This window comes from Bactrocera latifrons, unplaced genomic scaffold (assembly GCF_001853355.1).
Source record: "Bactrocera latifrons isolate USDA-ARS-PBARC rearing strain unplaced genomic scaffold, ASM185335v1 scaffold_121, whole genome shotgun sequence".
Lineage (NCBI taxonomy): Eukaryota > Metazoa > Arthropoda > Insecta > Diptera > Tephritidae > Bactrocera > Bactrocera latifrons.
In genome coordinates this window covers 338798-355865 of record NW_017534642.1, presented here as the reverse complement: position 1 = coordinate 355865, position 17068 = coordinate 338798, and the positions used below count along the sequence as shown (strand labels likewise).

The 17068-nt window shown below is 40.9% G+C and overlaps 1 protein-coding gene across 3 annotated transcripts; it reads right to left on the bottom strand.

The window, feature by feature from the left end:
* Positions 1 to 607: 607 nt before the first annotated feature.
* On the bottom strand, positions 608 to 15076 carry LOC108978397 (mitogen-activated protein kinase kinase kinase). 3 transcript variants are annotated; one of them, XM_018948650.1, is made up of 13 exons: positions 14426 to 15076; positions 13600 to 14166; positions 12483 to 12975; positions 12109 to 12271; positions 11859 to 12025; positions 11620 to 11795; positions 11269 to 11289; positions 10596 to 10787; positions 10401 to 10533; positions 9638 to 10018; positions 4840 to 5245; positions 4256 to 4776; positions 608 to 4194 (listed from the first exon to the last, which is right to left on the bottom strand). In XM_018948650.1, exons 2-13 carry the CDS (start codon positions 13987 to 13989, stop codon positions 2876 to 2878), a joined length of 4362 nt encoding a protein of 1453 aa, XP_018804195.1. In that variant the 5' UTR covers positions 13990 to 14166; positions 14426 to 15076; the 3' UTR covers positions 608 to 2875. The 3 variants fall into 3 exon arrangements, with proteins under 3 accessions (XP_018804195.1, XP_018804193.1, XP_018804194.1); XM_018948648.1 differs by lacking the exons at positions 608 to 4194; positions 4256 to 4776; positions 4840 to 5245 and having other exon boundaries at positions 6694 to 10018; positions 13600 to 14163; XM_018948649.1 differs by lacking the exons at positions 608 to 4194; positions 4256 to 4776; positions 4840 to 5245; positions 11269 to 11289 and having other exon boundaries at positions 6694 to 10018.
* Positions 15077 to 17068: the final 1992 nt, after the last annotated feature.

Sequence of the window (17068 nt, the reverse complement as noted above, 5' to 3'; positions counted from 1 at the left end):
TATCTTGAGCGAAAGATGGCAAAAGTTATTGGATCAAAATGGAGAAAATTTAATTTCAAAAAATGTGTTACAAATTGTTCTAAAAACCGAAATTACTTAGTGAACGAGCCAATATTATTCGATTACGTTCGCGATTTCGAGCACTTTTCTTGCCATTTCGCCTCGAATTCTAACCGAACGTTACCCCAGAGCAAGATTTTTTAACTTTCTGTTCAGGTTTGAGTCTTATTGATTTTTATAAGAAAAATCCAAATAATTTGAATGCATTTGTGCAAAATAAATATACGCTCCACAAATTAAGTCTACAGTAAACTGTGGTTGCTAAAGACACCGATTTTTCACGCTCAAGCGCTCGGGGTATATTAAACTTAATGCCATGGAAAATTGTGAAAGCGTTTCCGCAGCAAAAGGCTTACTTAGGATACACAAAAATATATATATTTTTTTGAATATCCTTTTTATACACCACACAGTCAAGCGGTGTCGATCGCAACTGATTTCCAGAAAATTAATTTTATTAACTAAAATATTTTTTTTACGGCCGCGTATTTGTGTTTGCAGTTATTTTGCAAGGCGGTACATTGTTCAAGCTAACGAGTATTGACTGTATTATTTTTATTATGTAATTGTTTGTTCCTTTTTTAACTTGAACTTTTAAATATGAATCCATAAACATAGTACTTCTTCATTTTGCTTTTCCTGTCGATTATTTATGTACGTATGTACCACATGTATAACGGTAATGCCTACATACTCTACACTTATGAAATAACATCAGCCTTAAAGTTATGCACCTAACTCTCCGTCCGTGTATAGAGATGAAGAAGAAACTTACAAATTCTTATTATGGTAATTCAAAAGCGAATATCTCTCGTATAATACATTTTGAGAGCTTTTCAATTTACCGTTTTTTCCTCTGATTGTTGTTCGAATACACAAATTTTTATGATTTTCGTGTTTTTTTTTTTTTTGGTTTTGTTTGCTTGAGTTTTTAATTTTTCCATAATTTTTTATTAAGGCATCAATTGAATACAATTTCACATTGATTAAGGATTTATTTTTAGTTTTTATATTTTCGAAAATGCGCAAACAGCATTAGGGGATTTTGAAAAAAATATTTTTATCCGTCGTTCGCATTGAAAACATTTCTAAAAACAACTTTTGTCATTCTTTAGTGTCCTGAATCTACTTCAGAAATGTTTTCAACCAAAACTATCTCGCATTTTCATGGATTTTTCATTATCGATTTACAGTTTGCAGTTCAATTTAAATGACAATTTTTGCATAAATTGCAAGCTTTGAGAACTTTTTGTTTCCAAAATATGCGGCAATAGGAATTGTGTATGATTGCTTACATGTTTGTATGTAGTTATATACAAATACTTAGCGTTTTAAGAGTTCATTCTTGCTATTAAATAGGTATGTACATATGTTTGGCAAAACCAATTAAGTGTTTAGGGGAATGATTGGCATGCTTGGAGTAATTAGCAAATCGCATTTGTTTTGCGTTTTTATAAATCTTTAAGGTGCGATTTCTGCAGACTGTTGGCGCTACTTAGCCTAGTTAAGCGCTATTCAGCTATGTTAAAATGTATTCAGGGCATTATATAGTATGTAAGCTTTGCGTATGATGTTTAGGCTGGTCCTATAAGTCAATAATGCGCTTTCAAAACAAACGTAAAGTTTATTCAGCGCCATTCAGCTTGGTGATAGAATTTCGCATTTGCACCAAAACATTGTAAAATGTGTACAACCGTGAAATTTACTTCATTCAGCGCTTTCAGCCTTTTGGGCTTGGCTTATTAGTCAATAATTCGCTTTCAAAACAAACGTAAAGTTTATTCAGCGCCATTCAGCTGGGTGATAGAATTTCGCATTCTAAAATGTGTTCATCCGTGAAATTAGTTTCATTCAGCGCGCTCAGTTGTAACTTTTTCCTGAATTTGGCATCACAAAGCAATTCAGCAAATTTAAATGTACAAAGTTAGCGAAATTTGAAAAGAAATAAATATTGATTTTTATTTTTATTGCTTTCCCGGTACATCAAAAGCTATTCAGCTACTTTAAAGGAGTTTTTTTGTTGAAAAATTTCGAGTCTGTATAAAATATGCTGGTGCGGATAATTTCAGCGCGCTTTTTCGTAATTCATCTCTTGTTTTAGTCGAGTTATTTCTGCTTAATAATATGATTACTAAGACGATTTCATATTCCCTAAATATTCGTATGTGAAGGACCTTAAAGCCTCTTATTGTGTTCGAAAAATTTATTATTCTAAAATTTTATCAACAAAGCGTTTGCTGAATACTCATTTTCAGTGATTTTCAAGATATGAAATGAAAATGTTGCACTGCTAACAGCTAATCGGGAGTGTGTTGCTTATAAATGCGAATGTATATAGATCAATGTTCTTAACATTTTGGAATACTACAACGGTCTGAAAGATAATACCTGCCTACTCGCTAAGTTGTAAGTTCTATGTACATCTCCTTTGGTTGTACGCCCTAATTATTTATTTAAAAGTGGAAACCGAAAATGTTACAGTAGATTATTGGGAACATCAAGCGTCCGTTTATGCAACATACAAGTTTTCTCCTGCTCACCGCGCTTGCGTTGTTTTTTTCTTATTCAATAATGGTTTTCGAGCATTAATCGCCTCCCACCACTTGCTTGCTTACAACCTATATTCGTAGTGCGCTGAACGCGATCTTCGTGCACCAGAATACCAGCGATAGGGGAGCTGCTGCATTGAGTGCTGCGCCGACGTTGATAGCTGCTGTTGCTGCGGCGAATTCAATGACAATGAACTGCTGACCAAAGCGCCTGGACTGCGCGCCAACTGCAGTGTTATATTGGTGAAGCGGGCGGCGCTGCCCTGCTAGGATGATGGTGGGGTGCCGGCGGACATGTCGCTGGTGTGGCGTCGCGATATGCGTCGATTGAAAAGCGATATTGTGGATTGATTGAGATAGCCGCTAGCGCTGCTGCTGCCGCCATTGTTGCTGTTGCTATTGTTAAAGCTGCCATTGCCGCTGCTCGCGTCCAGAAACGCCTCGGGGCTGAAACGCACACGGCTGTGCTGCGAGGAAATGGAGCCCTCTTTGGCACTCAGATACGAGCTGTCATCGCTGGTGAGCGAATCGGGGGGTGTGGGATTAGTGGGTGTGCCCTGCTGTGAAGAAATGCTGCCGGCGCGCTTGGTGACACCGTTGCCACTTACTACGGCAAGACCATTGCTCATATTGGCGCCCACCAATTCAGCGCCATTACCGGTATTAGACGCGGTGCCACCATTAGGCGTCTTATAGTTGTATTTTTTAAGCGACGAACGCAGTTTGTTGGAACCACTGCCATTGAAGCCCAGCGCCGCTGTCGCCTGTTCGAAAGGGAGCGAAACTGGCCGCTCTTGCGCGCTTAACGGTTTCATGTGTACCGGACTCAGCGGCGTTGATTGCGCGTGTGTGGTGTGTGTGTAGAGACTATGCTGCGGTGTACTAAAGAGTGACTGATGTTGCTGCTCGCGTTCGCGATGCAATTGCTGCAGATGTTGCTGCTGGGCCAAGGTGTTGTGAAACTTTGTCCGGTGCAATGGGCTACCAATGTACGCGGGTAAATTTTCATAGTCGCGAATGCGATTTAAGCCGCCTCCTGTGTCGACACCACCCATGCTGCCGCCTGCACCACCGCGCTTCAAGCGCTGTGCCATCTTCGGTGAGCTCTTATACAGCTCATGTTTGCTGGGCGGTGGCACTACGCCAATCGGTGCAGGAGGAGGTGGCGGTAGTTCGCGGTAGTGCGCAAAGTCAGGCGCCCCGCCGGCGCCCATATTAATGTTCAGTTGTAAATTGAGATTGTTGTAGTCATACAAATCTGGCGCATGCAGCTCATCCTGATCGAAAGAGAAGCCCTGATTGATGTTAGAGCTATTGGAGATAGTTGATGGTGTGCGCCGGTGTCCAGCAGCGCTGACGCCCATTTGCGGTACGCGCGGCGGCGGTGTGCGCGTTTGATAGTGTTGCTGAGCTTGTTGCTGCTGATGCTTTGGCGTTGATTGCTGGTGCGGCTGCTGTGGGTCGTAGTTGTAGTCGTAGTAATTGGGCAGGCGGTGATTGTAGTCGTAAGAGTAGTCAGGATACGATTTACAGTCGCGTTGATACGCCAACTGCACCTCTGGCCGATACGGAAAATAGTTGGAGCCTGAAAGAGAAACAAATGTAAAGAAAGTGCTGTGTGTGAATATTGTGCGTCGCATAAGTACCGAAGTAGCCAGCACGATGCACGCCTGCGCCATAAGCGCCGCCATCATTGGAGAAGCTCGGTCCGTGACGCAAATAATCAGCGCGCGTATATTGCGTTGCGGAGGGTGGCATGCCACTGCCAGCGTTAAAGTCGTCATCAAAACGGCGCGTTGGTGGCGTGTCATCTTGTAGCGAATACTCGAGATTCTCAGTAAATGAAGAGGTGCTGATTTTCCGACGCGGCGATGGTGTTGGAGGCTGCGTATGACTTCCCAATGAAGACGAAAGCAGCGCGGAGGTATTGTTGGTGAAATTGGAGCCTAAGCCGCTTGTGGTGGAGCCGGTTAGTGGCAGCTGTTGATGTTGCAGTGTTTGCTTCTGCTGTTGCAATGCTAACTTGCTGTCGGCTGGGGGCAACACATGCTTTTGGAAGTAAAAGCTGGGCGTAGTGCCATGCAGTTTGGGCGAGCCGCGCGGATTCGGATGCAGAGGAGTGCGTTGTTCCTCTAAACGCGTGAATGTGGCTGCAGTCAATGTGGCACTATGCATACATGAAGGAAAAACTTATAAATAGCTGTGCCAGCTACAATTATTGCTTACTCACCGATTGTGCTTGTTGCCAGTGCCATGATAAGTGTTGGCGGCAAAGCGGCTGCGCTCATCCAAAACGCTTGGAAACTCCATTTCCATGGGTGCCTTTAATGCGGGCACATCACTAAGCAACATTGGATGCACCGGTGACACGTTCGAGATGCGCACGTCATAGCCAGCGGCGACGCCGGCAAGCAGCGCGGCCATATTGTAGAGCAGCACTTCGATGACGGAAAGCTTTGGCTTGCGCACCGCATCGCCGGCGTACAGCGTGGGCATGGGAATGTTGGAAGTAAAGCGGCTCAGCAGGTAGGGATTGGGCGACATAATGGGTAACGGCGCGTCCACGATGGAAGTGCCGGCGCCAGCGGCGGCTGGCAGCGCGTGTAAAGGCGAGCACCAGTCTTTGGAATTGTAGCCTGCACGTGGCGCCGGTGACAATGCGGCATAGTTTTTGGGAAGAGTATAAAAATATCGTTTGTGTGAGTAGAATAGAAATTGAAAAAAGATAACGGCGCTGACCATAGTCGAAGGAGCGTAGATATGTGAAACTAAACCGCAGACAAACCAAAAGTTAGGAAAAATCAAAATTATAAAATTCAAAACCAGTACTAACCAACACCAATTTTGTTGCAACAATATTGAAACTCAAAACTTAATTGTAAATAAAACTAGAATACAAATCATTTATTGCTTGTCGTTTTTTTTATAATTTATTTTTTTGTTTTTATGTTTTTGTATTTTTTCTAGAAATTTTCGAGGGATTATGGTAACTTTTTTTGCGTATTCACTACTAATTTTGCTTTATAAAATGGAATATTTATCGTAGCTTAAAATAGTGTAAAAATTACTTTCTAAATGTAGTGGTAGAAAAATGTAGACTTTTTTTTTTTGGAACACACTGTAGAAAAACAAAAGTTCAAACAATTTTAGTGCTGCAAAACTGTGGGAAATCGAGCGACTTTAAGAAATATTAATACAATTGTTAAAATTTTGATACAATTTAAATAAAATTAAAGCTGAAAATAAAATTACAATAAAAACATACAACTCTGCCTAAATAAAACAAATGCGTGGTCTGCAGGCAATTTAGGAGCGATGGGCAATAACTTTTGAATTTAAAATTTTAAGATAAAAATTTTGAACCGTCTATTTTGAAATTATGAAAATATTTAAAAATTTTGGAAATTTGTTATATTTTTAAATCATTTAATTAAAAAAATATATATATTATTTCAATTACTAATTGACAATTTGAAAAAATATATATAATTTGAATTTTAAAATATAATTTAAAAAAAATATCGCTGACCCTGGCTGCCGACCACCCTACAGACATACGCATGCCAGTGAATACCATATAAGACACTTTAAAAGCATTACATTTTTTTTCGAGACATAAATAATTTATGTTAAGTTTTTCATATTTTTTTGTAAATAATACCCAATTGAACCTAAAAATTTGAAAAAACTACTCTTGCATGCATACATATGCATATGTACGTATGTATGTAAAGTACCAAAACAAAAACATGGATAAAAAAATTGTAAATAAATTTTTAACCAAAAGTTTGTTTTTAAGTGATGTCGCCTATTGCGTATTGGCACTGTCAAAATTACAAAAACAAAAATTCACAATCGTTTGGGGTTCGTAATAAATTATACAATAAGAAAAGGGGACAATTTGCACAGCTTTTACATTCTTTTTTTTTACTTTGTTTCAGCTTGTGATCACAGTTTTTCCAACAAAGAGCGAAATATTAAAAAAAAGTGTATCTAGAAAAAATTTCTAAAAAAAAAAATTACAACGAAATAAAAGTTGTTTAAGCAATAATAATAATAATAATAAAACATTTACAGTGTACAAATAAATATGTAGGACTTTCATTTATGAAATCAAATAAAAGTAACATTGTTATAAACTTAAAAATTATGCAAAACATTGCAGCGCCAACGGTGTTGAAAATGACGGTGATAATGTGACGTACTCCGCACCAAAGCTGTGACATGAAAAGCTCAAGGAATACGCGTTTATATTTGCTTTAGTTTTTGTTTACGTTTTTCTACTATTTCTTCTTAGAGGCACACAAAGTCTTATACTTTAGGCTTAAAACTACATTTATTTCCGGCGTTTAGTTTTTTCTTGTGCTACATGCTAACTTAATTGCGTACAAGTGTTTTTGTTTTTGTATTATTATTGTATTTTAATTCGCATAAGTTCAATAATTTGCCATTCGCCGAACTTTTGCGGAACTAATTCGCAAAACTGTTTGCATAAACACCCTTTCTCATCAATTCACCACACCACATGGTGTGTGGTGAGTATGCTTGCGTTTCGCGTTCAAAATAAATGCATGAAAATGCAAATGCGCGCAGCGGCTCAGTAAGAAAGTCTCGAAAACGTTCAATAATACCGTTAAGCACCCAAACGACTGTGGTCGACGCTTTAAATATTCCGCGTTAACCGAAATGAAATTCACTTTGCATTAATTTTTTAAACAAAAGTTCCCTTAGCGCACAAATAAAATATACTTAGTCCCTTTCGCCGTTCGCGCTTACATTTATTTTCGCCTTCGCCTCATTATACCGTAACATTTCAAAGCACTTTATAAAATGTAGCTCACAACAATGCCTTTAACGGCGTTTAGTATTTTCTAACCACACTTTTGACAGTTAAACTTTCAGCGCCGCGTTGCGCACGCACTACAGTTGCTCGCATGACTTCGCTTTCGCCTTCGCTTTGACGCGTGTTTCGTGCACGAACTCCGAGTTGGCGTTTTCGAATAATTTGTATTCACTTTCCGATTTCTTTTTGCGTATTGTGAAGTAGTTTAGTATGTTTTGCACTTTATGTTGAAATGATACCGACGCTGTCGTCGTCGCACCGGGTTCTTTCGCTTTGCCGCTAACTTTTTTCGTGTGCATTTTGTGCTTGCGCGCCTTAGCTTCCTGCGCCAAGAGCAGACTCTGTTTCATGCGCAAAACCTCCGGTGCCGGTTGCACATCCTGCAGCTTCAGGTCGTGCAGCAGTGAGCCTTTTGGCATGGCAGTCGTTGACGTAGCAGCTGCGTGTGGCGAAATTTGTTGCGAAGTTGCGCCACCGCTGTTTGCGAACTGCTCGGTCTTGTCTGTGTGGAAATGCGTGGCGTCAGTGTCGGTGGAATTGAAGGTTGTGGAAAAACTGTATGACTGGTTGGCGCTGGCAATGGTGCTGTTCGCTTGCTCATCGTTCGAGTTGCATGAGTTCGTTTGCGAGGCGGAGGAGTTCAGCTGGAAGGTTACGGACGATTTGCGTGACGTCTGCGCGGAGTTAGTCGTGTCGATAGAAGAGGACTGGTCGGAGCATATCGAATTGAAATGCTCATCGCCCGAGTATGAACGAAATGAAGCGTTGTGTGATGCGTTGGTTCCCGCCCCGTCGTCGTCCGCAGCCTCGCCCGCATTTGACGGTTGTCGGAAGAAACACTGACGTGGAAATTGCGAGCCGGAAGCGTTGCGCTGAAAGCGGTATGTAGACTCATCGTCAGCGGCGTCCTCGGTGAGTTGGGAAGTCGAGTTGTATTTGGTCAAATCGCCACTGGACTTCGAATTGAGACGTTCAGAGCGCTGACTGCCAAATCGGCTTGCTGGCGCGGGCAATGAGAAAATTTCTTCCAAAGACTTTTGTATTTCGCGATAGAAAGCACGATCGTACGTCGGATCGTTGGGCTCGTTAATCAGATTCGTCGCGCTGCTGGCGTTGCTAGCGTGGTGTATAGATTGTGGCGCGTGTTTATCGAAATCGGACAACAACATCACGATTGGCAACATCTTCGCTTGTCGTTGTGCGTGTTTCTGCTGCCGCTCGATCGCTAGCAGTTCGCTATCGAGTGAAAGTTTCTTGCGCCCGACGGCTGGGCTGTTGCCGAGACTGCTGAAGCCGCTAATCGCATGTTCGGAAAGTGGACTGCGATCGTGGTAGGTGTAGGGCAACGGCGGCTGCTGCGTCACTGGCGATACCTTGCGGAAGGGGAAACAGCTGACGGTGGGCGTAGGCGGTTCGGTGTCGGTATCACTCTGATCCGACGACGGGTAGTCCGGCGCAGGCACGAACTGATATTGCAATAGCGTCACGGGCGAGCAGGGGTAGCGTGCCGGCAAATTTAAGCCATCCTCCTGACTGCGTACCATAGGCGGCACAGGCTGGAGGCTTTGTTGGCGTAGAAACTGCTGCTGTTGTTGTTGCTGGCGCAGTTGCTGCGCCTTCAATTTCTTATTACTACACAAACTGAGACTTTTCACACCTATAGCGCTGTTGCCAGAATTCTTTCTGCTACCGTTATTATTGTGACTATGGTTAATGTTATTGTTATTGCCGTTATTCCTACGGTTATGGCTATTATTTTGGATCAGTGTACTAGTACTTGCATTACTACTACTATAACTATTACTATGATTACAGTTGCTTTTGTTTTTATTATAAATGGTCGGGTCAAGTATGAAGTTATTGGCGGCAAAAGTGCCGCTATTGTTGCTGTTATTACTCGAATTACTATTGCTATGATGTGGGTGTTGTTGATGCTGTTGATGCTGAAGCTGATGATTATGGTTACTAGTATTATTAATATTTATGATTGAAGTGGCATGCGGATGGTCGTTTGTATTATTGAGTAATGGGAACGTCACCAGCGATGATGAATTGGGCATATTGTTCGTTTGGTTGGACGTTGCCGTCGACGTTAGCGCCGTTGTTGGTGTTTGCGTTGGTGTTGTGTTGCAACTGTTGTTGTTGCTGTTGCTATTTTTGTTGTAATTGCCTATAATACAAATACCTGACTCATTGTAGCCGATGCAGGCGTCAGATGCATAGGTCGGTGTGGTAGGCGAGCATGGCATCGAGCCGAATTTATACTCAAAATGGTGCGCATGCGAATGGTGCGACGTCAAATGTTGTTGGCGGTGATGGTGTGGCGAATGCTGGCGCAGTGCGTGATGCGGCAGGTGGCTGTGGTGCAGATAGTGCAGTTGAGTGGGTCGCACCGCCTTCTTGTCTAGATTTGGTGCACTCTTGCTGAACAAGGAGTTGGTGGAAGCTGGGCCGGACCATTCGGTGGCAAGCAGCGCCGGCAGGTGGGGACGCTCGCGCTGGTGCACCGTCGAAGGACCCCACGTCTTGCCTTTGTAGCCGTCAGGGGGCAGTTGCGGTGGCGTGACTACGCGGGCGTGAGCACACGCACACATATACACACAGGCGAGGAATGTATGAAATAATAAAAATAAGCGGAGAACAAAAAAGAAAACCGCAAAGAAAAAAAATTAAATTAAAAAAAATTTAATTAAAACTGAATAGTAAATAAAATTTAAAACTACTGTTTAAGAAAAACAAAAGTTTAAAAAGTGCCAAAATTTTTAGAATAGAATATGTACAGAATCAACAAATATTTGACAAAGCTAAATGTGCAAGCGATTTTAAAATTTTTAAGACATTTTCATAGCTTTCGCCAATTCAGCATCAAATTTTTTTAAGAAACACTCACGTTTTTCCCCTTTATAGTAGTAATTTTACAAAATTAAAAAAAAAAAACGTTTACTCACGTGCCACGATGCGCACTTGGGAAATCGCTGGTGAGCCAGGCGGTGTATCAGTCAAGGGTTTGTCGTGTATTGCTGTCACTGTGTGCCGGAAGTCGGTTGGGAGTGAAATTTGCACTTCGTTCTTTTTAAGCAACTGCAAAAGAAAGAATTTGTTTTACTGTTATTTTACCACCCATTTAGCTGTGCAATGCTTACTTTAAGTTTCACTTTGCTAAACTTCCCACGCCTACGATTCGGTGTGGGCGTTTGTTGTGCAATTTGAAGCTCGCGCCCGATTAAAGCCATCTCGCGCAGCTTTAACTGCTCGGCGAAGCGTTTCAGATTCATGGCCTGTTCGTCCTGTTCGCTCTGAACACGATTCAAGCGTTCCTCTTTGGTGCGCAATTCCTAGGATGGAGTAAACACGTTATTAAACATTTAAAACTTAAACAAAATAAAAGGCGCAGGCGTACATGCAAGCCTCCATTGCTTCGAATAGTTAAAAAAGTAAATTAAATTTTAGTTTTGATTTAAGTACTTTAATGCAAAAACGAAGGGTTAAGCAAAAGTTCAGACTTTTCGCCGAAACTTAACGTATTTGTACTGTAATATTGGTCTTTGAGTCGTTTTTATTTTTCAATTACGTGCATATTATTTGCATATTTGTGAGCAAATCGTCAGCATAACCAAACCAGAATTAAGGCATCAGCAAAATAAAAAAAAATAAAAAATTGCCACATTCGACAAAAGGCATGCACATAAACTAGAAATATTAGAAAAATTAAAATTATAAAAGAAAAAAATGATTTCCATCAAAATTGTAATGTAATACAGCCCATTAGCGTTTTATTGGCAAATTGTCGGCAAGAAAATGTAGCGTCTTGCTTACCTCCTCGATTGCTTGGAAACGCTGTGTGAGACGTAATCAAATGAATCAGAGAATATGTTACGATTTGTTCAAATATGCAAACAAATTATAGAAGTACAGGAAGAAGACAAAATTAAGAACGTGTAAATGACAAGGTCGAACCGCCAAGTACATAACGGAAAACTACACACTATCAAATTACAAAAATTTACAATGTACGCGCCTAAAAACAAACACGCACACACCTCACAAATCACTAAATGCGTTACAACAATAAAATGTAATCGGCTATACAATTCCAGACAAAATACTATAATATACGGCTACATTAAGTTTTTTTTTTTGTTTTCTTTTTTGCTGCAAGCCACACACCTTTTCTTTCAAGCGCAACTCTTGCAGCACTTCGGCTATCTCCTTCTTCCAGGCATCTTGCATAGTGTTGAACGATTCCTGTGGCGTCAGCGTGAAACCTGAACGTGTAATGTCTTCCAATTTCGTTAGTATGTCCCTGAAACCCGGTCGCTTATGTGGGTCATTCTCCCAGCAGCCTGTGACAATATAGACAAAATTATAATTTTTTTTATTTTAAATAACCCAACTCGAGTACACACTTTTCATGAGTTTTCCCCATGCATCCGGGCAAGTTTTCGGTATAGGCAGCGTTAGCATATTCACTGCAATGCCAAATACGACTGAATACGAATCGAAACCTTTGTATGGCGTTTCGCCTGTGATGAGCTCCCACAGCAGCACACCGTAGCTCCAAACATCCGATGATCTGGAGTGTAAAAATAATGCATATGAACAAAAGGGTATGTAAAAATAAATTTCAATTCCGTGGAGGGGGAATATGACACTTACTTGGAGTACGTGCTACTCTTTATCACTTCCGGCGGCATCCAAGCGTATGTGCCCGCCGTTGATATGCGTGTTGTGTTGTAAAGCTCTCGCGCCAAACCGAAATCGGTGATCTTCAGTGTTTTATTGTGCAGATTGCCGGCAAAGATTTCTTCCAAAATGAGCACTGTAAATGGCAACACGTTTTAAAAGCGAAATAATTAATTTACTGCGTGATAAAATAAATTTTAACAAAACATAATTAACTTAATGAGTTTAATAAATTAAGTGATATAAAAAGTTCTATATAAAAATATAAAATATATTTTCGCATAAACGCCGCTGGCACGTTATCAAAACATATCTTCAATCCACACGGGTAAACATTCGGCACTCACCATTGGAACTCTTCAGATCACGGTGTATAATCGAGATGGGTGCTTCGTTGTGCAAATAATTCATGCCGCGTGCTATCTGTATTGCCCAGTTAACCAGCACATCGGGTGGAATCTTACCACGCGCCAAAATGTGGTTTAAACTGCCGCCGCGCGCATACTCCATCACAAGACACAAATCGGGCGGCTTTAGGCAGACGCCACGCAGTGCCACTATGTTTTCGTGTTTAACGACCCAGAATAGCTTCGCTTCTTGTAGCACATTGTCGCGATTCGATTCAACATCGGGACCGGCTTGCGGCGCCACCTTGATGGCAACCTCTTCGCCGCTGTAATAGCCGCGATGCACCTTGCAAAAGCCGCCGGCGCCTATCACCTCGCCCACCTCGAGTTCGGCATAGTCAATTTCGTGCGGTTGTATGTCGCCAATAGCTGAGGGCACGTCCGGCAGCATAGGATCTTGGTCTGTCACAAAGTTACTGGGAAAAATGCCGACCTAGGGGAAGATTAGAATGTTTCAGTGTCAATAACAAAATATATATATAAAATATGTATGTATATGATTGCTAGTGGTCAATAGTTTCGATATAAACAAAGCAATTCGCTAACATTTGTATCTATTTTTTTTTAATCATAGGTACTCATTTTTTAATAAAAAAAAAAAATTTTAAAAAAATTAAAAAAATTTTTTTTTTAAATATAATTATTTATGTATTTCATCGATTTCTGCAAAACTTTACAAATTTTAATCCTAAAAAAAAGTTGAAATCTCAGATGCTGCTAACGTTTCAAGTTGTGCAGAGATAACGTTTAGATAAACACTAAGCGTTCTTATCATTGTTGGGCTGCAAAATAAGCAGTAGGCGGTGAAGCAGCATATTTGTAGAGCGATAAAAAAATGTCGTCAGCACATTAAAACATTGCAAAGAAGAAGTGATAACGTGCGAATATGAAAACGTTGCTTATTAATTCACTTTATTACATAGCAAACATATGTACATATGTATATGCGCAGTGACGTCACTAATCCCCACACTACATTCGACAAAAATTTCAGGAATAATAAAATACAAATTCAGGAATAATAAATAAACCGGAACCCACACTGATTGGTACTAACCTTATCGCCAATTTTGCCCGTCCACCAGCCCTCATCACCCGAAATATTGCTATCCATGGATAGCACCACTACAATCTGACCGCGACGCAGTGTCAACTCATCCTCGCCTTTGGCATCGTAATCGTAAAGCACCGACCACAGCGGCCCGTCTGGCAAAGGTGGTAACTGTGTTGTTTCGTGGACACTGCTGCTGTTGTTATTGCTGCCGGCAGTTTGTTGACGTTGTTGTTGGTTGGTAACGTTGGCATTGCCATTGGCATGCACTTCTCCGTTGCCATCGCTATGGTTGCGTGCGTGTGACGCTTCCGAGTGTTGATCCTCGTTGATAGCGAGCATTGGTTTGGTTTCAGGCGGCAAGTGATCGTTATTGGTTAAACAGTGTGCAGGCATATATGTGATTAACAGGTGCTTTCCAAAATTAAAAAAAGGTAACAAAAAATATGTTGTCCAAACGTTAGAGGGTGTCTATTGTCCTCTAGCGCCAGACGACAGTGGGCGTGCAGAAAGTCTTCCGTACATCCGTTTATAAGCCATTCGTAATTAGCTCCGTAAAGCTGTTTCAGACTGCTGTAAAGAAATGATAAACGTAATGACAATTGGCGTGAATGTAAAACATTAGATATATAGAAGAGTTTCGTGTTTGAATTGTCTAAACGGTATTGAAATTCACGACATGGACACAGAGCTATTGAAAAAATAGCTTGTATGTGATATTAACTCCTTATTGTCAAAACAATAGGCACAGATTATCAACATACTAATTGCATATATTTTGGGAACTTCGTCTTTGTAAACACTTTTATCAAAAGTGGATAACCAATATTACCTGGAGTTTACGCAGTCAGTTTGCTCCACATCTATTCTAATCCCCACTACAGTTTTTATGCTTCACAATAGTTTCGATTTTGTATAAATAAAAAAAATTCGCCTTACGTCTGGCCCGCAGAAATATCTTTTATTCGCAACTCCGTTCTTCTTCTTCGTCGACTATGTCGTTTTGGTTTAGTGCTGTTCTTCTTCCCTATCCTTTATACAATATACGCAATATATGTATATACATAAATTTAATATTTCTCGTTTGCAACAAATAAAACAGTCCTATTTAGACCGCATTCGTCCACGTTAATGCAGTTTTCATCAATCCGAAAGGATTTGGATATTTACACCAGTGCTTGTCACAGATTTTTATTTTTATCTTTGCTTTTCTTTTTATTTTTTGCTTCGTCGTCGTCTTCTTTTTCGTAGTCGTGCAGCAGAGAAATTACATTTTCACTAATTCATGTGCACCACTTTGGTTTCGTTCGTTTTCGCGTCGTTTAATATTTCAATAATTTATAAAATTTAGTTATTTTTATATGTTAATACGCAATCGTTGCGTTTCCGATTAGTTTAATTAAGAATTTATCGCGTTTTTGTGCAAATTTAAGTCATTTGCAAATCTTCGTTCTGAACTGCTACTTTTCGGCTCCACTTCCACTTCATACACTGCATGTCGTCTTTTGATTATTCTCTTTTGTGCTTCCATTTCTACTTCGCCTTTTTTGTGTTGCCACCGGATAATAGTGCGCGGTTGCATGATGGACATTTGTTGGCAGTTTGCAAATCGATTATACGAAATATATTTAATTTTCGAAAATGAAAATAGGTTGCGACAATTTTTAAAACTATTTTATCCGTTGAACGCATTCACTTATTATATATTTGAATATTTATTGCAAAAACATGTAAATAATTTTTTTATAACCCAAATATAATGGCAGCACGCTCTTTGGGTTGGTGTCTTCGCTAGCTATATGACAATCGACAAGAACCGTTGTTGGTGTCTTTACTTCCGTCATATGGACCGCCATTTTGCAGCTGTCCGTAAATTAGTTGAACATCTGTTGGCATCCTTTGCACATTCGCGAAAAGTGATTTCTTTTTTTACTTGCGCGTGTATAGTAATTTAGCGTTTGTCTTATCAGCGCCACAGCGTGCGGGTTGGTGGTTGCTTGCTAGTGAATCGGTAAGTTGTTTGTGGTGCTCAATAAAGTCTCCAAAGGGCAGGCATGCGTGTCAGCGTCAAGACTTGCTGCTCTTGCATCCAGCATCTCTCGTTGTCCACGCGTGATTTCCGTGTTGAATGCGACCTAATGGGAGACAAGCGGCCACATGTACAGCCCATTGCTCGTGCTCCACAGCTGAGCAAAGCGGAGCTGTCGTCCTTCTGTTCGTGACTGCTGCTGCCGCGGCGATGTGAAAATTTTGTGTGATATGCAAACTCGTTCAGTAACGGGCAGGAATCTAACGAAATCGTACACGAAATGATAAGTGCCGTCGCGTGTGTGCTTTGTGCGCTTAGCAATTTTACAGAATTTTTACAAAATAGCAGCAATGCAAATTTTGTATTTGCTTAAAAACGTCTTGGCTAGTTGTAGTGGCGTTATAACGGTGTATGCTAAAGGTGGCAAAAAATTAAGTTGTAATCGTTGAAAGCCAGACCTCATTGTCGAAAAAAATTCAAAAAGTATGTGCAGATAAATGTGTGTGTGTAAAAAGTAGAAGAAAAACGCAAGTTTGCAGATGAGAAATGCTGGACGCGGTGGCGAAGGCAGCCGAAGTGTGCGTTTGAAAAAGTTGCAAGCAAGGGCTGCTGCGGCCCACTCCGCACACGCCCTATTTACCCACTTAGCGAGTGACAGTCGGTGGTTAGCAGCGGCAGAGCCAGCCGCACGAGCGTGAGCAGCTGTTGAAAATGCGTGTGTGCGTCAAAAACATGCAAAAGTCGCAAGCGCAAATAAAAATTAGTTTTCGCCCAATTTCTGGCTGCAGGGCATGATTGTGCAAATACAGCAGAAAATTAGTTACTTAACCTACAAAAGTGGCAACACAATGTGCAAATAATGTCGTGTAGATACTTAAATGTGTGCATATGTATGCAAGCCTGTGTATTCAGCGCTCGCCTTGACACATGTTGGCAGGACGAATGGCGAAATGTATTTTTTTTGCACTGGTCGCCGCACTTTCAAGTCGCAAAGCCGCAGCGCGTGCTAGGTGGGCGTTTAAGCGTTCTTGCTATGCTTGTGTCGACGCAATTTATAGCCACATGTTTATGCATTAACCCATGGCGGTGTTAACCGCAAAATTGAAACGCTGCGACGGCAACTTTGCTTACAACGATAAATCTAATTTATTAAGCATGTATGCAAAAACAACAACAAAACCGCCAACTAATTAATTGTACGCAAGTCACGCCACGACAGCTGCCTATAGTGCGTTTTGGAAGCGTTCACGTCTTTATGAGTGCGTACATAAACTGTATATGCATATATTTATGTGCATTATGTACACCTCCATATAGCCATACATATGTGCAAAAAATACAATGTGAATACGCGCCAACCATTTCTGGCATGCCCCAAAGCGTAGAGCGTAAATTTGACGTCCGGTAGGTAGTCGCACCCGATATGAAACTGCACCAACAATAACT